The 26,349-nt window shown below is 36.2% G+C and overlaps 1 protein-coding gene across 3 annotated transcripts in view; it reads right to left on the bottom strand.

Moving 5' to 3' along the window:
- Positions 1-26,349, bottom strand: part of LOC109099270 (CAP-Gly domain-containing linker protein 4-like) — a 45,194-nt gene that overhangs the window by 4,402 nt on the left and 14,443 nt on the right. For 2 of the 3 annotated variants that reach the window (XM_042742957.1, XM_042742955.1), the window contains exons 7-14: positions 25,119-25,364; positions 21,758-21,893; positions 20,769-20,900; positions 13,486-13,671; positions 11,029-11,166; positions 5,291-5,414; positions 1,014-1,081; positions 788-863 (exon numbers count right to left, since the gene is read on the bottom strand). In XM_042742957.1, the coding sequence (XP_042598891.1) occupies positions 788-863; positions 1,014-1,081; positions 5,291-5,414; positions 11,029-11,166; positions 13,486-13,671; positions 20,769-20,900; positions 21,758-21,893; positions 25,119-25,364 (1,106 nt within the window). The remainder of the gene's footprint in view (positions 1-787; positions 864-1,013; positions 1,082-5,290; positions 5,415-11,028; positions 11,167-13,485; positions 13,672-20,768; positions 20,901-21,757; positions 21,894-25,118; positions 25,365-26,349) is intronic. The other variant, XM_042742956.1, reaches the window with a different exon arrangement.

Raw genomic sequence — 26,349 nt, 5'->3', positions numbered from 1 at the left:
AACTCATCATTTATCTCATATAGAATACGCTTTGTTATTTATACAACATAATGTTAATATTATGGCTTATAGGCTATCTGCACAAAATGCCCCGAATGCACATGAACGTCTGCGCGGCTCTGAATGAACTCCTTTTTTGGATTCGTTCTTCACGCAACAACGTGCAGAAACATGGAAACTAAACTCTAAAAATTTACAGCGTTTTATTATTAGTATTATTAGTGTTATTTATTAATTATAATGTTATGTACATGTATATGACAGTCACATTCATAGTTATTAATATTCTGCATTGTTGTTTGCACTGCTCGACCGTACAATGAAAGTGGCTTTTATAAATTTTTTTTTTTGTTTTTTTTTTATTTATATACGAATGTTTTTATTTGAGTGTTGTTAAATCAGTCTGATTGATTACTTGATTATTAAATAAACTTTATTTTCATTTTCGATTTTTTCTAAGTGAACTTGTTGGTCATAATTAATTAATGCTAATTAATGCATACATTTCTGTTTTTTTTATTGTTATTTTTTTTTATATTAGTTCATTATTGTATATTAGTTATCAGTTAAAACAACTTTTTAGTTCTGTTTTACCTGCAATTTATTTAAATATAGCTGAAAATTGACCAGAAAGTGAAATTTCAAAATAATTGAGATATGGGCTTCTTTAGATCATTGTCTAATAAGACCTGTATCCTATCCTGCAGCTGGTGTTGCCAATTATTACAAAAACCAATTATGAAAATGAGATCAGAAAATTATGACACATCTTAAACATTATTCTCACCTGCTTGCTTGACTTTTGCGACTTGGTTCTCTCTGCGTGACGATGGCTGAGGAAGTGCTGAGAGTGCGTCGAATTCCATTAAAACAAACACAATCATCCGCTAAAAAGTGACCAAATATCTAAAAATCCACAGTTTTATATGAAAAAGGAATGTCTAAACTGTCTTCAGTCTTAAAAGCTTTGACAGAGGAGATGGAATCAGACAGCAGACAACGGAATGGCTCACCTGTGAAGGAATAGTTCATCCGAGACGAGGACAGCTCTGACAGACAGTCCACTGAGCCATGAATCCTGCTAGTTAAAACAAAGTGAATGTTCAGTATTACTTCTTCCACTGCACTTTACAACTGATACTCTGCCAGAAAACTGTCAAGACACATTATTTTACCCATGCATATATTCTGTTAGCTGTCAAACAACAAATTTATCACTTCAAAATAGTGACAGTCACATGGGTTTATTTTGACAAATGCTTGTCAAAATTGTCATAAACAATTTGACATGTAAATATGTAGCAGGAACAAAATTACAAACCTATACATGTTAGGACAGAAAAAAGCCCCAGAATGATTCTCCAGTGGACAGGTAAAATCTTTTAAATGAACATCTTTGAAGTAAACATGAAATGGCACACAAAACCCATTTTACTTCCATAATGGGATGCACTTCACACTGAAATAGACTATTGGGAACTGACTGGATCGTGAATCATGAGTGTTCCATTCAAGAACAGTGCCAGAATTAAATACGAGTTTGCAGTAATTGTTGAAGACCATTCCTCTCCTGAAAAAAATGCCAGCACCACACACTGGAGAGGATGTGGGGGCTTAAGGTGTACTTGAGCATGGAGAACAACTCAACCAACAAATATCTGAAGAGCTTCAAAAAATAGCTGGATTACTATTTATAATTACAGACTATACCATAAATCACTATAAACAAAGCGTTTCAGGGGCTATATCTTAATAGTTATGCTTCTTTGTGAATGTACCATTATTTGCTATTATTCCTGTAATATTTGTTGAATAACATGAACAGATAAATTAGAAATGCTGCACTGACCAACAACAGTAGCCTAAAACTACAATAACATCACGATAACTATCGTTTATTGGTTAACCATATGTTCTCCACTCCACAGCCAAGATGATGTGAGCTGAAAAGGAAGTTTTACTTTAGAAGGACATGCACTGATAAATTATGCGTAATAAAGGCCCATTCACACGAATGACAAAAACATCTCGATTACGTATGTAACTCTCGTTCCCTGAAGAAGGGAACGGAGACGTCACATCGGTGACCGACAAATTGGAATCTCGCTTCGTTGGGATATTGTACTTTGAGTGTTGGTATATGGGACTGTGCACATTGGCATGCAATTATTGCATCCAGCTGCCACTGATCACAGCGTGAGCATAAAAAGGCAGCAGGTGCAATGCAACCCCCAGTTTTCGCTGAGGAGTCAAGCCAGTGACCCGGCGGCTCAACGGTGGTACAGCAGCCGTGGCAACGGGACGTGAGGTCTCCATTCCCTCCTTCAGGGAACAAGGGTTACATACGTAACTGAGACATTCCCTTTCAGTCGGTCACTCTCAACGTCACGTCCAGTGCCCTGTGCGAGCCACCTATGCCCCTTTTTGGTGTAGGCCAGGGCTAGCAACAAGAAGACCATTCACCGTTGTCGTAGCACTACCCACTCAGTGAGACTGGATAACACTGGGAAAACGTACCCGTTCCACTTGAAACAGGGACGCTGAGGAAGCCCCATCCTTCCCGAAGGAGGTTTCAGAAGCAAATACACATATGAACAACCATTTCGGTGCATATGAAAAATGCAGGAGGTGATTGTAACCCACTTGGAAATGGCAGAACTCTGCCGGGGAAACACGGGCTCTGAGGCTATACTGTGGACTTTACACATATGGTATCCAATTAGGTCTCACATATGGAACCCAGCCTTCTACCGGTTCTTGAGAATTCATCGAGCAAAGGCCTGGCGCCTATGGTATGTGGCAGGGAAGGATTGACACATGAAAGTAAGCATCCTTCAGGTCGATCGCTGCATATCAATCTTGGGGACGGACACACCCGAAGATGCATTTATGTGTCAACATCTTGAACGGTAACTGGCGAAGGGCCCAGTTCAAGACACGCAAGTCCAAGACTGGTCTTAACCCACCGCCTTTCTTGGGTACAATGAAGTAAGGGCTGAAAAACCCCGTCCACACATCAGCTGGAGGGACCGGCTCTCCACACGCAAGACAGGACCATCGGCCGCATTCTGCCGCGCTGACAAAGAAGGAGGATGAGTGAGTTCCAGTGTTGGGCCATCCGTGACTTTCCGTGCTCTCCTGGGACCCAGAGCTCTAGTCTCTTGTCTAGATTTCCCAGATTCTCCACCTGGCCCTCCTCAGGGGGAGAGATGCCTTCACCATCTCCCAAAGAGCAGCTTCCTCCCTCTCTGGGTCACAAACTTTGGCGGAGTTCCTTATATCGACCCGACACAGTTTGCCATGCAACGTCATCTTTAAAAAGACATACCTGTGAATGCTCTTTTAGGGAAAAAGCTCTTTTAGCGTGCTGAAGCGCACAGGGAAGATGGCCACCTGCAACACAAACAGGGGGTAGTGCAGCCTGATGTGTGCAACCCACTCGACACAGGAAACCACCACCACTGAAGTGCTTTACCGCCAACACGAAGAACTCTCAAAGAGCATGCTGAACTCGTTCAGTCTTCTTAGTCAGGAGCAGAATGATGTGATCGCTCGGCTCCAAAGCAAAAAAGCTGGTATGCATTGCACCTGCTGCCTTTTTATGCTCACGTTGTAATCAGCGGCAGCTGGATACAATAATTGCATGCCAATGTGCTCGTTTAGTTACACAAAGTAGATTGGTCTCTCGAAGTGATGAATAATAAAAGCATTGACAAACAGTTAGAATCCACCAACTTTAAAAGGCTTGAACAATTAAAAAGGCAGGTGAAATAACTACAGCCTGTGGTTATAATAAACATAATGTTATTCTCTGTTGATGTGGATGTGAATATAGTTAGTTACAGTTACATTAATCGTTAGCATTCTTGGCATGAATGGGCCTCAAAGAGATACTCCACGCAAAAATCTTAATTTTTGTATAATTTACTAACCCTCAAGACTTTCTAGAGTCATTTTTTGAGGTTCCCATCTACTTCCATTATATGGGCTCACAGAGATGGATTCTTTTACTATTTTTTATTTTTTTTTTCCACAGAAGAATATACATCTGAGATGGCATTGGAGTGAGTAAATGATGAGAGAATGTTAATTATTGGTTGGAGAATTGCTTTAAGACCAGGAGCATGCATTAAGAAAGTAAATAGTGACCATTTTGATTTCAGTTTGACTTAAAATGCCTCTGAAAAAAACAAAACAAAAAAAAAAGTGCGTTAAAGGCAGCAGTTTGAATCTCTCTTGGTTCAGCTGTGACTGCCCTGAGGGTTAATTAAGAAGCCTGAATGAAAGAAAGCTTCTAGAACAATGTGCTTATCAGTCAGTCAGCCGCTTTACAGAAATGCAATGAGAAAGTAAGAGAGGAATATGGCATATGTGAATGGTTCTGAATTAAGAATATATGATTCATGACAGATGGAGAAGATATGAACAATGATCATTTCTTGAATAACCAGCAGGGGAATAAAGCTGTAAAAGGTACAGAGGGACAAATGGAGGGCAGACCACTAGTGATGGGAAGGAATAGAGCCGTAATGGAAGGCTGACTGAAGAAAAATAAATGGAGTAACAAAAAAAAAAAAAAAAAAAAAAAAAAAAAAAAAAAAAAAAAAAAGGTGGCTCAATTTTAAAGCAAAAGGGAAGTAATTTTGCTTCAAAAAAAAAAAAAAAAAAAAGATAAAAAATAAACGTCAAATATAAACTATGTTTCATCTTCTGCATGTAAAACTTGCCACTCCAATACTAGGTTGGGTGGTCACCAGAGAATTTACATGCAGTTGCTAAGGTACTTTGAGCAGTTTATAATATAATATTCTAAGGTCTAATTCCTTTTAAAAGTATAGTAAGTAAAAAAAAAACAAAAAAAAAAAAACGCTGCCTAAAAGTTAAATTACAAAGTTAAAAGTGTGTTTCTTGCAAAATAAATAAATAAATAAATAGAACGGCACAGCAAATTTATATAGTGCTGATATGCTATTTGACTTAAAAAAGCTGATTATGCCAACAATGTCTGGCTATTTTATCTGAGATCCCAGGATCTAATTTTAAATGTCTTTTGAGGACAAGGGCAGGGCGGTTATTTTCTGTAGGGGCTGTTATGTCCCTCATGCAGAAATGACTTGCAAATGTCGATGCACAATCTTATTAATGCTTCTGTACAGAAAGGTTGAAATGTTCGTTCAACAATCAAAGACACAGTGGGCTAGAAATAATCATACTATAAGTCAGCAAGACACCAGAAATAAGACTAATTTAAGATTCGATTATGGCCACAAATTCTCCACGGCACACTTGCCTCTGAACTCGTGAGGGTGGGGCAAAGACTCCGTGTTTCGGAGGACAGCTGAAGTATCGTACTCCTCCAACTGATCCGTCATTCTTTCCGCTCGGCTTGTCCAACTCAATCCCCAACCAAAATCCTGTCAGGGACACAAACACACACACACACACACATTGTACAAGCAGATACATTTTGAGAAATGTAGCGATTTTCTCGTCGACCTGAGCTTGGGTAAACAATCTCCAATCTGTCAACTCTCAGTACAGCTCGAGCCTAAACAAACGAATACCAAATCCTGCGATTTGAGTAAATCCAGTTATTCTTTCCAAAAGCTTTGTAATGCAAGGACAAACAAACAGTTGCTTTTTAGTAAACAAGGCACAAAGAACAAAGCACAGGGTGAGCGTTATTCTATCAATGTACGAATAGCAGATGAAAAGGGCACATTGAGAGGAAGATGGATTTCACCTTAGGGCTTTCAGTACCCATTCAATAAAACTGCACGGATAAGGCAGATAAGATCTATGTTCTTTTTCTAAAAAACATGAATGGCAAGTCATTACTGTCTGGTTAAATCTTTACTTTCAAATGAGGGCACTAAAGTTCAGTTCTTCTCCAGCAGCAAACTTTAAGGTAACTACCTGCTTAGAGCAAATGAGCAAATTCACTGTTCAGTAGGCTTTGGATGTTATTCAACAAGTCCAAAGCCTTCATAAGTGACTATCGACCCTTGGCAAACCACAGCTCAGTAAAAAAAAAAAAAAAAAAAAAAAATTGTTACTCTTCACAACATGCACCACATGTGTTTCATTATAGAAGCGTAATTGTGTTCACACTTAGAAGGGGATGGAAGTGCTTACGATGCCATTCAGTGCATTCAGAAAGTATTCAGACCCACCTTCACTTTTTTTTTTTCCTTCAATTTTCTTATGTTGCATTCAGTTGCCACCCCCCCCCCCCATTTATCTACACTCTGTACCTCAAAATGTCAAAGTGAAAACATAATTTTAGAAATGTCTGTAAATGTATTAAAAAGAAAAAAACTGAAATATCACATTTACATAAGTATTCAAACCCTTTGCAACAACACTTGAAATTTAGCTCAGGTGCCTCCCAATTCTCTTGATCATTGCTGAGATGTTTCTACAACTTGACTGGTGTCCACCTGCGGTAAATTAAATTGATTGGACATGATTTGGAAAGATACACACCTCTCTATAACTGAGGTGTGTGTCTATATCAGAGTGAAAACCAAGTCATGAGGTCAAAGGAACTACCTGCAGAGCTCAGAGAAAGGATTGTATTGAGGCACAGATCTGGGGAAGGCTACACAAAAAATAAAAAAATAAAAATAAAAAACAATCTGCTGAATTCCCACGAGGTTTCCAAGAGCACAGTGACTTCCATAATTCTCAAATGGAAGAAGTTTGACACAACAAGGACTCTTCCAAGAGCTGGTCGCCCAGCCAAACTGAGCAACTGATGGAGAAGGGCCTTGTCTAGACTGGTGACCAAGAACCTGACAGTCACTCTAGTTGAGCTCCATGATCATATATGCAGATGGGAGAAACATTTATGATGGTGTAGCCAAACTCAATCCTTTCCTTGAGTTTTTTTTTTTTTTTTTTTTTTTAATAAATGTACAAACATTTCTAAAATTCTGCTTTCACTTTGTCATAATGAGGTATGGAGTGTAGATTAATGAGAGAGAGAAAAAAAAAAGAAGTTAAATAATTGTAGTATCAGGCTGCAACATAACAAAATTGAAAAAAATTGAAGGGGGTTCAGAATACTTTCTGAATGCACTGTATGTGTTATTAATTTGTGATAATATAATATGGTAATAATGATACTGGTTTTCAATGTAAAGCATGGCATTTCCAAGATCTACACAACGTCCACATTTGACAAAAAAAAAAAAAAAAAAAAAAAAATGAATTAAAATAAGTAAATATTAATCATGAAAGATATTCTGATTATTATTTTAATTGTTAATTGGCATTAACAGTTTTAACACTTTAAATGAATTTCAATATTTGTATATTCAGTAATATTTCAGTATTCATTAAAACATTAGATGAGTAACACTGTACAATAAGGTCTCATTTGAACTAAGAATGTACAAGACCTCTACAGGATTTAATAATCTTAGTATTCTAATTTTGCCATTTAATAATATATATTTTGTTTTAAATAAAATGTATCTGGTACTGGTAAACATTAAATAAATAATAAACAACTCAATAAACAACATTTTTATTCAATAACATTAACAAAAATTAAGGAATGCTGTGAAAATACACAGTAATACATTAAATAAGAAATAACAAATAAGACCGTACTGTAACGTCTTTCTGAATGTTTCAAATAATTATTATTAGCAATAATAATAATATTTTTTAATAATAATAAACCTTTTAATGAAGGACTATTATCTAAAGGCCTCTGCTTAAATGCTTAAAATTTTATAGACATTTATAAGTCTGTGCATTAATTAATAAATTACACAATAATTAATAAAAGTAAAACTGATTCTTTTTTATTTTTGAATGCGTCCAACAATGCTGAGTATACATAGAATATCCTTCAAAACTGTTGAAAAAGCATTAAATAAATAACATGAAACATACTTATATCGTGTATAATGTATTTTATAATACGCTGTCCCTCCTGTGCTTGTAATTGAACATTATCCACATCTAGCCAATATAATACCTGCTGTAGTAAATTATCCCAGACTCGTCTCTAAATCTGTTGTTCAGGTTTTGATTTGAAGAAATTGCTGAGCTGCCTTATACATGAAAGTGCTCTCCGCACAAACTTCAGAGCTGAGTTCAACAGCACTCAGCGCTCATTAATTAGCCGACAGGAGTGAGCGTTTAAGCTTTTTATGCCAATAGTTCAGCTACTCTAGTTTCCCAAACCATGAACCATCAGCATTCAGACACAATTCTTCAATCACATTTTATTAAATCAAATGTATTTAACTTTATGGATACATTTTATAAATATAAAAACACAAGCCACAGCGGTTAATACAGTGATGTGTCAGCTCATGTGCACAATGGCATGGTGGCTTATTCAATAAAAAACAAATCAATGATGAAAATTGAACTTTCCAAGAAGAATAAACTGTATATTGAGTTGTTCGCCCAGCTTCAAGTATTACATAAAACCTATGCATCTCATTCCATTGCCATAAAGTGATAACATACAATTGAAGCACAACTGCACCTGAATCCTGACTATGGTTCATCCGCATTCATAATCACAAACAATATTAAATCATGTTTCTTCTCTGTTTATCAATCTGTGTGAAACCATGTTTGTTCTCCAGCCAAACCTTTAAATATTTTGTATACGTAAGAAAAAATGATTGATTTTATATGCCTTTCAAAAGTTTGGGATCAGTAAGATTTTTTTTTTTTTTTTTTTTTTTTTTAAATGGAGCTCATCAAGGCTGTATTTACTTGATAAAAAAAAAAAAAAAAAAAAAAAAACTGATTGAGAAATATTATTGCAATTTTTTTTTTTTAATATTGGTTTCCTATTTTAATATACTCAAAGGGGTCATATGATGCAATTTCAATTTTTCCTTTCTCTTTGGGGTGTTACAAGCTCTTGGTGCATAAAGAAGATCTGTAAAGTTGCAAAGACTAGAGTCTCAAATCCAAAGAGATATTCTTTTATAAAAGTTAAGAGTCAATCACACCCTCCTAAAACACCTTGTTTAAACACGTCAACACCTGTCTACGTCACGATGTGGCAAGATTTGCATAACGCCGCCCAAATGTTCACACAAAGAAGGCGTAACTTTGATTCTCACTGTAGTATTGTTGTTGCCGCCATGTTGTGAAGACGCTGTGTGTTTCATTGTGAAAGTGAAACTACTCTGTTTGGCCTTCCAAAAGAGGACGATATCTGCTTCGTCATGCCTAGAGCTGATCCATGCTGCTTGCTGAGGAAATACATCAACTTCGCGCTGTGGATTGCCGGATTGGCTTTCACTGTGGAGGAAACAGAGCCCAGCCCGGGGTCGTCACATGTTGTTGCTGCAAGCCCGCCGGCTGCTCCTTTATTGAATCCGCCAGCCGTTCCTCACTCAAAGCCCGCAATGTGTGACAATGTGTGACACATTTTATGGAGGACTGTGAACCTGCAGACTAGCTTACAATGGGTCTGTGATCAAAGGCTGTTCTATAAAGTGGGGCAGTTCCAACTTTGCAAGGACAGTCTGGCACTTCTGACTCAAAGCCTGTAAGTATATTTTTTATATTTAAAGAATTTGCCACTGATGATTCAAACATGAGTTTTAAGCAGTGTGGTGTAGAGCTTCTTTATCCGATCACAAATGCAGACATGGTTTTATGTTTACGTGGCGCGATACTCAACACAACGCGTAAAAACACAGTATACAAGTCATTATAATCAGTAATTATGTCCCCACTGGATGCAACAAATGGCTAGTTTATAATAGGTTTTATTGGTTTTGTCTCGCTGCACCGGGAGACGGCACCACAGTAACATTTCCATCACACGCTTGAGGTATTCAGCCAATCACAACGTATTGGATAGCTGGCCAATCAGAGCACACCTCGCTTTTCAGAACGGTGAGCTTTGTAAAAATCAACGCGTTTCAGAAAGGCGGGGCATAGAGGAGCAACAATAATGTACATTATGTGGAAAATAATGTGTTTTTTGAACATTAAAACGCATAAACATATTTCATTACACCAAATTCACAACGTAATGTTCTTTTTAGCAACGTCATATGACCCCTTTAAAAAATATATACTGTATATATATATATATATATATATATATATATATATATATATATATATATATATATATATATATATATATATATATATATATATATATATATTTCTGTGACAGCACTGAATTTTCATGAGCCATTACTCCAGTCTTCAGAAATCATTCTAATACGCTGATTCATTATCAGTATTGCTATGCTGCTTAATATTTTTTGGAACCTGTGATAATTTTTATTTTAGCACCATTTTGGAGAAGATTAGCTGAACGCAGGCAGCGTACGCTCTTCTGTGTCAGCCGTGACACAAGGATGTGCTGTTTTCTTTCAAATCAAAGTGTAAATACACATAGAAAACGTATCCTTGTGGCGCGGCTGTTATTTTTTCCGCATACAAAAAGTATTCTCGTCACTTCATAGCATTGAATCACTGATGGCAGATGGACTATTCTGATGATGTCTTTCATACTTTTCTGGACCTTGACAGTGTATTTTACTTAGCAGTCTATGGGACAGTCACAAGCCTCCCGGTTTTCATCCAAAATATCTTAAATTGTGTTCCAAAGAAGGATAAAGCTTTTACGGGTTTGGAACGACATGGGGGTAAGTGATTAAAGACAAAATTTTAAATTTTGGGGTGGAGTATCCCTTTAAAGACCTAGCAGCGCGGTAGACTTAAATTCCAGCAGAATGACAGGTAAAGAGTGTGTTAAGCGAATCTAAGTGGCTGGGCTTTTACTCATTTATAAAATGCTCCTTTCTCCATTGTGTGATATTAGACATCTTGGAACATTTATGCTGCTACTGAAATATGGCTTTAATTCATTCAGAGGTTACACAAAGGAGAGCGATTCAAGTACATTGGCAAAAGAGTAGCCATCGAATTTCTCTAAATGTGTAATTAACCCCTGACCTGCAATGCGCTTTCCAGAGTTATCGTACAATGCAGGAGGTTGTTAGAAAGGCAATAGTGTCATACCTGGAGCAAAACTGGTCTTGCCGTAATATCGGACAACCCCTGTCCTTTGTCCCACCACTAATACACGCTCCCCCAAATGCACCTCTGGGCTCTCTTGTGCTGTGCTGCTGGCTGAAGGGGTTCTGCTGCGAGCAATTACTAATGAGAAAAAAACCAAAGTATTTAAAACATCTCAGTCTCTTACAGACACTCTATAATTGCTATCCAATGTAGTTATCATTGTTTACAAAAGAAAAAGGAAATTAAAAAAAAAGAAAAATGAATGTGTCCGGTGACCAGATATGTAGAAAGGATACTTGGAAAAGGTTACAAATACTTAGGAAAGTTACAGAAAGTTTACAGACACTTAGACGCATTGTTACGCTAAATACTTTCGACATGGCAATAAGTAAGTAAATAAATAAATATTATTACAGTTTTTAAATGAAGAAAATGTATTCAAATACTCTGAGAGAGTGCATAAAATTATCAAGGATTTTCCCTAGGGTTAGGCTACTGTAGCTATGCAAATTTTGTAGAAATGCAAGGAGGGAGAAACTTTAAATAACATTAAACCTTCTCATGCTTCTCAAGTTTATGGATATCTGTAAATGCTGTGAACAGTGTACAGCAGAACAAGACTCAGCAAAGGGATAATGCATTATTAAGGTTTTTTTTTTTTTTTTTTTAATGATCAACTTATTTATGTTCACATATTTGCTGTGGGATTAGTCTTTGTTCTTGTGGGTGATGCAAGACTATGTTAAGAATTAGATCCCTCCTCAGGGTTTATTTTGTGATAATGTTAATGGACATTATTATTTAAAAATACAATACTATTTACAGTGGGTTAAATATTTATTTTATCCCCTGCTGATTTTGTAAGTTTGCCCATTTACAAAGAAATGAAGGGTCTGTCATTTTTATTGAAGGTTTATTTTAATGGAGAGAGACAGAATACCGACCAAAAAATCCAGAAAAAAACACATTATATAAAGGTGCAAAATTATTTGCATTTCAGTAAGTGAAGTAAATATTTGATCCCCTACCAACCAGCAAGAATTCTGGCTCCCACAGATTGGTTATGTGCCCATGTGGAACACAGATTAGTCCTGAAGTTATTCCTAATGTCAGCTCGTTAGGTTTATAAAACACCTGTCCACACAATCTGCATCTTCAATTCCAGCCTCTCCCACCACCACGGGCAAGACCCAAGAGCTGCCAAAGGATGTGAAAGACAAGATTTTAGATCTGCACAAGGCTGGAATGGGATTCAAGACCATCAGCAAAAAGATTGGTGAGAAGGAGACAAATGTTGGTGCAATTATTCTGAAATGGAAGAAATACAAAACAACCATCAATTGGCCTCGGTCTGGAGCTCCATGCAAGATCTCGGCTCATGGGGTAAGGATGATCATGAGAGAGGTGAGGGATCAGCCCAGAACTACATGGGAGGAGCAGTTGGGAACACAGTTACCAAGCAAAACATTGGACTGAAATCCTGCAGCGCCCGCAATCTCCCCCTGCTCAAGAAGGCACATGTACAGGCCCGTTTGAAATTTGCCAAAGGACATTTAAATGATTCAGAGAAGGCTTGGGAGAAAGTGCTGGGGTCAGATGAGAGCAAAATTTAGCTCTTCAGCATTAACACGACTCGCTGTGTATGGAGGGAGAGAAATGCTTACTATGACCCCAAGAATACAATCCCTACAGTCACGGAGGTGAAAACATTATGCTTCGGGGCTGTTTTTCTGCTAAAGGTACAGGACGACTTCACCACATTGAGGGGCACATGGACGGGGCCATGTATTGTTAAATCTTGGACGAGAACCTCCTTCCCTCAGCCAGAACACTGAAGATGGGTCATGGATGGGTCATGGATGGGTCTTCCAGCATGACAATGACACGAAACATACCGCCAAGGCAACAAAGAAGTGACCCGAGAAGAAGCACATTAAGGAGCGGCCTAGCCAGTCTCCAGACCTCAATCCTGTAGAAAATCTGTGGAGGGAACTGAAACTTCGAGTTGCCAAACGACAGCCAAGAAACCTTAAGTATTTAGAGAGGATCTGTAAAGATGAGTGGATCAAAATTCCTCCTGATATGTGTGCAAACCTGTGACCAACTACAAAAATGTCTTACCTCTGTGCTTGCCAACAAGGGTTTCTGCACCAAGTACTAAGTCATGTTTTGCTTGGGGATCAAATACTTATTTCACACAACAACATTTATTTATAAAGCACATTTAAACACAATGTAAACTGACTTTGTCACTCACTGAAATGTAAATCACATTCTATATAATGTGTTTTTTTATGGATTTTTTGGTTGGTATTCTGTCTCTATATGTTAGACTAAACCTACCATAAAAAATAAAGACCCTTCATTTCTTTGTAAGTGGGCAAACTTCCTAAATCAGCAAGGGATCAAATAAATATTTCCCCACTGTAAAAACTAGAGTTTGCAATAAGGACGTACCAGAGTGTGGCGTGGTGGTGAGGGAACGGGAGGGTGGAGGAGGAGTAGATCTGGTGCTAGGAGGTGTCCGTTCCTGCCATGGCCGCAGTGGTGGTCTTTGACGGGGGAGTGGCCGCGGTGGTCGCCTGGATGTTTGCCTGGAGTCCAAAGAGGAAGAGGAAGTGGAGCAACTGCGTGAAAGAAGACCTGTGCAAACAGAAAGAAAAGATAGAGTGGAACTATAACAAATCCATCCATCCATCTTCTCTCAGAATTACACATTTCTTGGAGGTGCCACTGATTCTTAAGGGGAAAGTGTACAGAAACTGCAGACAAAAAATGCATCATGATATAACGCAGACAATTTCAGATTTTTGTTTTCTTCACATCTCTTTTGCCACGCATCACGCAGAATAAAATCATATGGAACAGGAAAATTACTCCCAGTTACCATTAACCCATCCTCCTTCTTGCCTAAATAATATCTCATGCAAGGGACATCACTTGCACTCCACTTCTATTGGTATTCGCCACGTTGTGTTACTCATTTGCATCATGTATTGCCTGCTTGCTGCCACTCATGTCACGTCATATGGCCAACTCTCACTGAAAATTACTGACTTCAGGTCACTTTGTCACTGCAAATAGCAGTCAGTATGAATGTCGCTTGATGAGCCAAGTGTTAAAGTTTCATAACACTGCAATCAGTAATTGCAGGAGAAGCATTACATGAATTAGCGCTAGAATTAATTCAGCTAAGCTCTATAATGTCACTAAGTGGTCAAACCAATTAAATAATTAACCAGTGATTATCATACTAAATAATTAGCATGATAAAACAGGTGAAAAACTTCTACAAATATGAGCAGCACAAAAATCAGTCCATGAACTGAAAAATAAATATTAAAACTGAACAGGCACAAGTTTCTGACATAGCAATTGAGGCTTGCCAACGTTTAAAGGTCACATGACATGTTATGAGAATGCTGCTAAACGCCATGCTTCCCAGCTGACTTCAGACTGAGTGAATTTCAAACTATTAATTTTGGCTGAATGACAAATTTTCAAACACCGTTGGAAAAATAACAGAACATGATATTTGTATTTACTACGGATTACTGGAAGAGTGGCCATATTAACACTATGTTAATTCACAAAATTTACGGGAAAGCCATCAATCACCTCAGTGTTGGTTTTACATTACAAATCCACATGCAGCTAAAAGAAAATGCTACATAAAGTCTGCAATTCTTTGAACTAAGCATTTGACATTAATGTTGAACTGTAAAATAAAATAAAATATAAAATTATAAAAATACAAATTATTGTCAATGAAATTATAATCCCTAGGTATGGCTCAGATCCATCTCCCAATGCAAGTTTATGGGATTTTTCATCTATTTTATTGTCTACCAGATATAAATGGTAAGTCTGATGGCTTTGAAAAATAATATCACGCCTATCCTCAACAATTTATGTATTAAATTTTAATACATAAGAGTAAAAAGTTTGTTCAAAGTTGTTGCTTTAAAACTAATAAAAACAAAAAATTTCCAATAGAGACTACATGCGAAAGTCACATTATTTAATTATTTTAGCATTCCAGGCCTTTCATATGGTGCCTTTGAAGCCTGTCTGAGTTCCAGCCAAATGTTAATCTTGTGGAACCATGGAAAAGTGCCCAAGCCTTGGCAGGGCATCGAAGACATCTAACAAGACCTAGAAACTTTATCTACTGCACTTAAAGGACCAAGAAATAGGCCACACGAGAGAAGCAGCTTTAACCTTCCAGCTCTTGGAAAGCAGATTGGAATGAGGGCTCTCATTAAGCCATCATATTTACAGACCTTCATGGGCTAAAGAGTTCATTAATGAAACAAGTTTAGAGGCTAACTGATAAGCGAGAGCCAAGACTTTTGGAACAAACTGTAATGCCCCCAAACACAGTCTGCTGTTAAAATACAAAGTCCAAAAATGTTATCTCAGACCAATGTATTAGCCCACCCTCATTTAAGAGGAGGCAGTGGGGCTGGAGGAATGTAGAATTAATTAAATTCCAAGGACATCTTCTTTTAACTGTTTTTGGATGTAGAGATGGTATGAAAAGCAAACTTCTAAAAGGTAGAGTTAAAGGCAGACTTATTACCATTATATAAAACAACATCAAAATGCAATATCATTTGCTTTCAGTCAAAGAAAATTGCAAACAATTTATTGTTTAAAATTATATTAAGACAAAAACAGTTTCAACTGTTAATGGAACTTTTCCATAAATAATGTGATGAACTGTACCTGTGCATACGGTGCCCTACTATGTGAACCTTACGGGGCTTACCAGATATCCTTGAGATTAAATGTAAAGATAATGTGTTTGTTCTTCATCAAACTCCACAGAGCTACCTTTTAATTTAAGGCCCCATTAAATATTTCTCCCCCGCTAAAATATATGTTTTTCATTCATTCATTCATTCATTCATTCATTCATTCATTTATTATTTATTTATTTAATTAATGTATGTATGTCTCTATGTATGTATACATTTATTAATTAAAGGATTCGGTGTACATAATTATAATTGTCTAATTGAATGAATGAATAAAACTTTAACAATTTGATAAATATTTTAAAATGTAATGAAATGAAAACATTTAATGTATAACAAAACTTTTTTTTTTTTTCAAATAAAATACTGCACATCAGCACTGTACAACTGCATAAATTAATAAAAAATAAATAAAAAGAAAACCTTGGTTGTATGATATTTCTTAAAATAATAATATTATCATTACTTTATATTATCATAATACTTTAGAATAATAGTAATAATAAAATATTTTTGTCATAATTTCTTCAAGTTAAACCAGACTTTTATTTTGACGGGTTGTCAGTTTCAGTGTGTATTTGACTGTAATTGTTCTCAAATGAAATGTTGTAAAGCTGGTGAAGTGACTCTCAGAGCAGCTTTGGACATGAAGTTCACAAGTGTTCATGTATTCATATCTTATATATTGAGACACAGATGCTGAAATCACTCTGGGCGTCACACGAGATGAAGATGAAACCGCGCCATTCATTTACACAGAGATTTAATAGAAACAGGCACTGACTGGCTGTCTGTTGCATTTATTTCTGCTGTTAGATTAATCCATATCGAGTAAAAATGTCCAGAGCTTATTATAGTTATCAGAATACATTTTGGAATACATATGACATCGTTTATCATGCAGCCCTATATGGAATTACATTTCATATAATCAGTCTTTTCAAATACTTTTGGAGTTTGGAGGCCATAGTTGTTCAGCATTGTATAAATCATGTAAAACAGGGAATGTGCATCAAAAACAAAAGCATCAGAATCATTACTTCTGTACACAAGGCCCACACAAAGAAGCAGCATCTATTGGAGTGTTTCGACACGCAGTCCCCAAGGACCCCTTAAAATGCTAATATATGCACAGTGTGCACATCGAAACAACCAAGATGGTGTCATCCCTGACCTTTACAAACATTATTAAGACTAACCAGTTCAATCTTAACACTGGAATAAATACCGTGAACAGACAAATATTACTAAAACAGTGGAAACACTGCAGTTCATGTTATACTTGACTAGAACAAAAGTCTGATAAAATAAATCCTCCACCAACTAATATTTAAGCAATTTCACAATTAATTATTATATATTTTAAACAAACAAATCAATCAATCAACCAATAAATCAATCAATCCAAGAGACACAAAAAGAAATAAAACAGAAGTGATGTGGTTATGAAGCGCTGTAGAGTGAGACACTACAGATGAATATGAAAATAATAAAGTATGGATGAGATTTTTGGGGAACATTAGTCATGCAGACAGTCACGCTTTTAGTTTCTTATGGTCGCAGACTCACAGGAAGAAATGTAGATCATATTTATTTTCAACATTTTCTACATATGCTACATAGTCAAGAAAACAGATTTTCACTTTAAAAAGTTCTAATTAACTTTGCCATGGTGATTCTTGAGGTGAAGCAATTTCGGGATCGTAAATCTTGAAAAAATTGTGCTACACATAATAAACACTAAAGAATCACAAGTAGCAAAATGGAAATAAATTATACAAGTGTCCATGAAATCTGGTTCAGTCAGTTCAAATGTGGCATGTGGAGTGTTTTAAAGATGCCCAAAATGAGAGTAACACATGCACAGCATAATCTTATGAATTCATTCTTATGCAGCCAAAACATTTATGGCCCACTCTAAAGCTAAAGCATTAAACACGCGCTAGACTCAACATCTGCCTTTATGGATCGCATTGCTCAAAGAAATATCCTTTTATCATACTGAAATCAACAAAATGGCCATCAAAATCTAGACTCAACATCTGCCTTTATGGATCGCATTGCTCAAAGAAATATCCTTTTATCATACTTATATCTATATAGATATATATATATATATATATTATATTAATTAATAAAAATAAAAAAATATATATAAAGTTCGTTGGAATTTTGGAGATCTTTTAATGTCAAACAATGTGAACTTTGGAAAATGTTCCTCCATTAAATATCAACAGTTTACAACAAAAGGAAATTGAGATGGTTATATAACCACATAAAAATATAAAGATTTACTACAAAGGGTTACAGCGACAACAAACACACCACTTCTCCCTCGTTCTTTTTCATGACAAATTACTGCCAGTCTGTTCAGCCTGATGTGAGAACTGCTCATTAAGTTTGGCTTCATTGGACAATCAATCAACGGGGAACATGGAAATCCACCACGGTCCACTATTCAAATCACCTCAGGAATAGAAGTGAAAAAGAAAAACCATGAAACGGTACTGATTAGAGGACAACATGCAGCTGTCGTTTCTTCTGTGGTGGCCGAGAGGACGGTGACATCGTTAAAGTGTCATTTTAAAGACAAAGCGTTGCTTGGATATGGTTTTTGTGAACATGTTGGAGGTGCACATAGAGGCATTTTGGTAATTGGGTGTTTGAATGTGCGTCACATTTGAAGTCGGTCCACGAGTGACTCACAAGTGCCCTACAGTGCACGCTTCCTGTCACCTTCCTTAGATGTGCATATTAGACTTAATGCGCACAGTGTGACTCAACTTCTCCTAACCAAAATGAAAATGAAGAATTGAAATGGAAAATGCATGAAGGTACAAACAAGAACATGACAAAGAGGTTTAGGAACAATGGGTGCGCATAACAAGGGTGTAGTTGGTGTGTATTTTTTTCTTGTCTGTAAAGTTTTTTTTTTTCTTCCAGGTTTTGCTAGTTATATTTCTTATTTTTTTTTCAACTCTATGCCAGATAGAGAGTTTTACAAAAAATAACAAACCCGTCCATAGGAATGAATCAAATGTTGAAAAAAAAAAAAGTTCCTAGAAAACAATTTATATAGCTAAATATATAGTGTAATAAAATAACTAAAAGTATAAATTAGTAAAAACTATCAAAAAACAACAAATAAAAAACGATGAAAGTAATAAAGTAATTTAAAGGATGTGATAATGGTGATTATAAAATAAAATTGAAAATAAAAAAAAACCTAATACGATATATTTCAAGCTATAATAGTATCTCAGTGATACTAAAATAAGCACTGCTGACTAACTGAAAACAAGAATGTAATAATAATAATAATAAAAATAATAATAATAATAATAATAATATTTACAAATCTATTTATAAACAGTTAGGCTTTTTCAGGACATTAAGAATTTCTGCACAAATCATGAAAATTGAGCAAATCTTGCTGTCAGATTTTCACGAACCTCTAGAGATGTAAAAAAAAAAAAAAAAAAAAAAAAAAAAAAAACGGCATGGAAAAAAACATAAGAGGGGAAGTAGAACAAACATTTGTCGTATTACAATGCCTTAAGGGCTCTTCATAAAAGTGCTATTGCCACACAAAGCTATTATGATCCATATGTCTGCATTTAGCTGTCTGAGTGGACAATACCTGGGCCCTGGAGGAAGACACAGTGGAAATGCTTGTTTCTGAGATAATAGGGAACCAGATCAACAATGTTACACCAACCTGGTAAAGACCAGCCAACACTCAGCAGGCCACACAGAAAGAGCAAGGGAACGTCTCTAGTGTAACAGAGGTGATGAGAGGAACTGCTGTTCATCAGCATTAGTGCACTAATGGAAGTCTGTGAGGGTACACTACCTCTCTCCGCAGACGTATATTATGAGATATGAGAGTCCCAGCAGGTTCCAGGATATCTAGGTGTTGCGTATACTGTTAAATCTGATGCCCTTAGAACTGTGTGAGTGATATGTTTATCAGGTTTTTTTTTTTTTAAACACATTAGCATTTTTCTTTTTATATACAGTTATATGTGTGCATGTGTGTTTGTATGTATTTGTTTGCTTGTTTATTTACTTATTAATTTATTCAACATCACAATTTAAGACTTAGATATATTTGGTCCTGTCACTGGTCATGATTATTTGTGTTTCACTACTTTTATTAAAATCTTTGTTTCGTAGTTAATTTCATTTGGTCCAAATGGTTTCAAAATGTAAGCTAAAATATGATAATAAGAAAATGATCATTATGAATATGCAAGTAGTATCATATTAGCAAGAGATGTTGTTTTGAAAATCAGCACGACTTTGATCCGCTCACAGATAATTACAGCCATGCTGATATTCATACAGCAATATTGATTTTCAAAAGAAAGACTGCAAGTTTAATATTAGTACTTTTATAAAATAGGAAATAGAATATTGTGTATCCTACATTTTATACAGTACTCTCGATTAGTCTATTTTTTTTATTCCTAAAACTAATTTTAGAGTGAATATACCATCACAACAGGAATCATTTTTAAAAGTATTTCTCAACTTCCCATGTACGTAATCCCTCTGTCATGTATGATAATACAGGGAGACTTTAAATGAGTCATTTGTCCTCTTTCATTTGTATTACGTGACAAAAGCAGAGTTTATGCATGTTAGCGTGATTCCCTCCACACAATGGAGGGTGTCACATCTGTATAAACGGCCCCTTGGGTGAACGCTGTAATGGCACACAAGTGACATTAACTCCCTCAATGATTCCTCAGTGCTCACATGGCTTTTTATAGTCCCTACAACCCCAAAGGGGACAGAATAAAGCGGTAATGCCAACTGCTTTATCACCACCATCACAGTTCACACTTGTGTAAGTTTATTTATCAAGCAGGTCCTCTGGGATGGTAATTAGCTTTGAGTCTGTGGTGGCCGCTGGGTTCCTCCTGATATTGGGTTTGTGAGCTGTAAAGGGGATCATTAAGCATCCGGGTCATGTACCTGTGTTGACCTTGGATGTGACCCGCGCCAAGTCAATCCGTCTTGGGTGGGGAACGGGAGCGGTGGGTTGGCGGGGACTGCTTTTCCGGCGTTCTGATAGTTTGCTGACTTTAGAAAGGGGGGCGAAGATTCCTGGAGAGGGACAGAGAGAAATTATTTGGTTGAGAACAGACAGTCAACTATATACATTACATATGTGAAGATTAATATTATGTGTGTCGATATCATAATTGAAATGCAAATGAAAATTTTGCCTGGTAGGGTGCAATGTAACATTGTGAGAAAACTATTGTTACATATGACGAAATATCATCAGGGGTGCGTTTCCCAAAACCAACTAGCTAACTATGGTCGTTAGTTCTATTGAACTTGCATTTGTAATGATGGAAATTGCGACCATAGTTATTTTGGGAAACGCATCCCAAATCAAGCGTGTGACTGATAAAATGCTGCCCTGTGACGATTGTCATGGTTGAAGCTAGCTAAATATTCAACATAAAAAAAATAAATGAATAAACAAACAAACAAACACATACATGGTTAATTAGTAAAAAACGGACACTCACAAATCACTAGTTATGCTCAAATGTTGCTGTTCTTACTGTCACAGCTGTGGCTGGTTAAGACAAACAATAAAATTTAATAGAGACTGTTCGATGCTTTGTCATGTTTCACCTGGTTATCTACTTAGTTATCTACTTGGTAATGTTTACTACTTAGTAAACACTACCCATTACTAGTTAAATATTATTATTTATACACACTTGTCAAAAACATAGCTGGTTTTGCTCCAGATTAACTAGTTAGTAAACATTACGCTCAATAGTTAATCTAGTTGTAATCTAGATTTATATAGTTAGTATATTTGTGATTCCTTCTTTTTGTTTTGCATTTGTAACTTACTAGTTAGCTAATTATTTAACAATACTCTTTGCACATCACTATCATATCTAGAAAAAAAAAAAAAAAGTTTCCATTTATACTCTTACCATGTTTAATGGGGCAGGTGAAGTACTGAACGCCAGCTACCGATCCATCATTCTTGCCCACTGGTTGGTGAAGCTCCACTCCAGCCCAAAGACCACCAGCAAACTCGGTACTTCCGCAGAACCGCAGAGTCCCGACTTGCAAAACAAGCGAGAGTCGCAGAGTAAACTAAGATTTACACTTTTCCTTAATGCATTCAATCACGGGACCACGGGAGCATCCAGCTGAAACACTTTAACAAACGGAGGGGAGGCTCTGTGGGGACAGTGTGAGAAATAGTTTTCTGGCTGTGTGGGCTGCCGAGGTGATAATACATGTTCAATAGACCTGTTTCATGCTCTCTTTATCTTGGTCCGTACTCCGGAGGGCAATGAAAAGTGATTACTTCTTTATTCCAGAAACAAACAAGCACATTCGCACACAGCGGCATGTATTAAGACCCGCTCGACCGGTCGCCGGAGAGCTGACCTTGTTTTCTTATGTGCCGACATTCACAAACAGGCAAATGAGCTTGGATAAAAATAACGTTAAAAGTAAAATGGGGATCAAAGAAAGCCGGCGGCGCCAAGGATCTCTGAAGATAATGGGGTTTTGATTAGCCAATCTGCAGATTCTAAGCACTCTGCTCACTTTAGTCCCAATGTGGAGGAGGATTTCATTAATGGATAATTTGGTGTGTAGGTAAGAGAGGGCGAGAGTCAGCCAAAAAAAAATAAAAAACGTAAAAGGAATTATTTCTGCAAGGACAATACAGATGAGCAAGCCCTCTGGTCTCTTTACTCTTCTTTCAGTTTTCTGACCCACTATTGTCATTACCCACTGCAAATGGATTTGAGAGCCCCTGTCAATTACTGATGATGTCACAACGGCCCACAGCTTGCAATGCAGCTGCCTTTTAGCTGTAGTGAATTGCAAACAGTTATACAGCATGTAGGACAGATTTGATAATGTGGCAGCTTTAGGAAACTGTTCAGTGACATTTTAGTTTTTAGCTAGAAGCAGTGCATGAAGTCATTTTTTTTCCCCGACAACTCATTTTGCGGAACATTGTGTGGGGGTGCATCTGTTTCTATTAAATTTGATTCCTCAACGGCTTCAATCAATATCAATCACAGCAAACCTGTTATGTTTTAACTCTAGCATCTGTAACACGTCTTTAAATTTGATGCGAGGAACAACAAGCACACACATTTCCTTGATTTTTGAAGCAAATGTACAATTTTTTCCAGCACACATATAAAACATATACTTTTTTTATGCACAAATTTGCTGCCAATGTGTATCTTTAAATGATTTAGGTTTCATTAACCTAACTAACACTGCTTTTAAAGCAATACACATACCTTGCTGTTCGCATTTCGTTTAGACATGATAAATGCACAAATGTTTAAATATTTTAGAAATACACACATATATGCATAAAAAATGTATACACATTAAATGGCTCCACAATGTCAAAATGTTCATGGTTTCCATGATTTATCACCTCTGTGGGGATATTTGGTGCACACACACAAAGTGGCCCCTCGGATATATTAAGACACGCAAGCCACAACAAAAAAGGATTATATAATAAAATATAACAGATTATTAGGGTTGTAATGACACACATATTCATACTGAAATGTTTGGTACAAGGCTTTCGGTTTGGTATGCATTACAAACCGAACGATTCGTTGGACTAATCCTATTACATTTAAAAAATAATAGAGCTTAAAGAATGTGTGAAATATAATGTTCTCAGTGCTACTGTGCTCAACAAGGCAGCCCAAACAACGTAACAGGCAATGTGCTGTCTGCCCAGTGGTGTAGCGGACGGTCACGCACTGCAAAAGGCCCCGTGATAACCTCCCCTTGCTGGGCTGCATCGAAAGATGATTATCTTGTATCGACAATAGCCAGAGATATTGTCAAAAACATCAATTATGTGTAGTATACAATGAATTATATGTGACCCTGGACCATAAAACCAGTCATAAGGTTCGATAAAAAAAAAAAACCCTGAGATTCATACATCATCTGATAAGCTTTCCATAGATGACCTATTGTTAGGATAGGACAATATTTGGCTGGGATACAACTATTGAGGGTGCAAACAAATCAAAATATTGAGAAAAACTCCTTTAAAGTTGTTCAAATGAAGTTCTTAGCAAGATGATATATTTATGGTAGGAAATTTACAAAATATCTTCATGGATCATGATCTTTATTTAATATCCTAATGATTTTTGGCATAAAATAAAAATCTATATGTATTGTTGGCTATTGCTACAAACATACCTGTGCTACTTTTGACTGTTTTTGTGGTCCAGGGTCACATACAGGTCTATAATTTAAATATTAACACTGCAGTCATCAGTAAAAATCCATTAAATAAAAAGCTTTAGCCTATTTCAAGCACCGACTTTCAAAAACAACCTGAAACACGAAATACATTTCCTTTCCTTTGATTTTTTTATTTTTTTTTTCACTATGTACGGACCACAAGAGGAGTATTTAGGGAATAAATTAAAACAGATATAGCAATATACCGTTATCAGCATGTGTTTAATTTGTCTCTTATCGTCTCTGAGAGAATATGCAGCGTCAGATGCTGAAAGCTCCGTCATTCCGTTTTTACTTTCTCTTTCTGCACAGTGAATTGACTGAGATTAAGACGTGCGCCAGCATAACTCTTGTGCAAAGTTTGCACGTTGCTTATGTGATATGTGATCGCCTTCATGGTTTAAAACCTAAATATTTCTTTCCAACATTGCAACGTAAGCAATCACCCCTACCCCCCACCCCCATATCGAAAACGTGCAGAACCTTGACACCACTGTGTTGTATTGTGAACCGTTACACCCCACAGATTATATACTTATAAATAAATAAATAAACAAAAAAACAATCAACCTCTGTGGAAAATGCTTACGCTTAATAAACTTATTGTTATACTGAACTGTGCATTAAAATAATGTTAATATTATTATTGTGTATTGCACAAATGCAATATTATTATTACTGTATATATTATATTATTATTATTATTATTATTATTGTCCATATAATTAACTACACCAGTGGTTATCCTCCAAGGACATCTGTGTGAACTGTGGGATTTCATAAGTTTTCAATTCAAAAAAATGACCTTGACATCAGCTGGAGAAAAAAAATATTTAAAGAGTGGTTTAAGAAAGTGAAGATAAGGTTTGATATTTTGTAGTGAATGCCAAATAAATACATAAATTAAGAGAAATTCAATTTGAATTGAGAGTGACTTCTATGTCCAAATACTTTTTGAAGCCACTGTATCTGCAATCAAATATAAATAAAATATGTTTGCTCATTACATGGTAAAACAAATTAAGAATCATGCAGTACCTTTTGACCTGCAATGATAACTTTGTCTCCAATGTGAAGTCCCATACTTGAAAGCTGGGCACGAGCTTTATCTGAGAGGAGACCTGGAGGTCGAGCAGGCAGGAGCGGGAGAAGAGCATCGGGTCTGGGGAGGACCTCCTGTAGCAGTGTGCGCAACTCTTTAGCCTGGACCGCGGCATCAGCTATTTCAAGAGGCATGTCTAGAGGCTCTGGAACAACATCAGCCGGACACTGGCCCTTATCATTCTAAAAAGATAAGGTTCAATGAAAACATGTTTAAAAACACACATAAATTACATAAAACATCCTAAATGAAATAGCAACAGGTCAAAGGAAAAACCAACATAAAATGTCTAAGTAAGGTGTTGGGCCACCACATGGCATCACAGAATCCTCATAAAATGAGGGAGATCTCTCAAAACATCTCTGTATTGATTTCCAAGATGGATCTTCCTTTTTTTATCACCTGTCTGTATATACCACGAGTCAGCTTTAGGGAATCTCCAGCTAACAAGCTACTTATAATGTATATAAGTAGTTAAGCTGCAGTCACACAAATCTTTAAAAAAAAAAAGTATTTGGAATCACTACCAGTGACTAACATAACGTGTCTAACTAAATTGAAGCTATTTAATGAGATTTTATTATTATTATTATTATTATTATTATTATTATTATTATTATTTTTAATCATGCAGCTGATTTTTTCATGACGATTTTAATTAGGATCTCAGTTAGGATGGCTGCCTCAAACTCAAATACATGAAATCACAATAAATAAAACTAGAAATTATAATTATATTACCTGACTAGGGAAAAAAAAAATATTATCACGAGTATCTACCTCTAAATTTAGTTATTATTAAAAGCAATACAGGGATTATTTTATTTTGAGGGTGGCATGGTGTAGCAGATATTGCTAAACAAATTCAACAATCAAATTTTTTTTTTTATTTTTATAAAAAGATCATTTGAATGCAGCATTTAGTCATGCTAAACTGCTACCTGTTAAAGAAAACAGATTCTTTATTGGAAATGCTACACTATTTTTTTTTTAAACAGCTCAGCTGTCATGTTATTAAAAATAAGTGTTACCTCATCTGAAATGTGCTGCCACATATTCCAAAGCAGCTTATATAATGCAATTATAACTTATGCCCACAAAACATGCGCAAAGTGCACACATTTGGATTTGTGCCGAATGAAAGAGGTTACATGAGCCCAAGTTTAT

This window comes from Cyprinus carpio, chromosome B17 (genome assembly GCF_018340385.1).
Source record: "Cyprinus carpio isolate SPL01 chromosome B17, ASM1834038v1, whole genome shotgun sequence".
Lineage (NCBI taxonomy): Eukaryota > Metazoa > Chordata > Actinopteri > Cypriniformes > Cyprinidae > Cyprinus > Cyprinus carpio.
The sequence above is the reverse complement of the archived record's forward strand: the minus strand, read 5'-3'. Positions and strand labels throughout refer to the sequence as shown.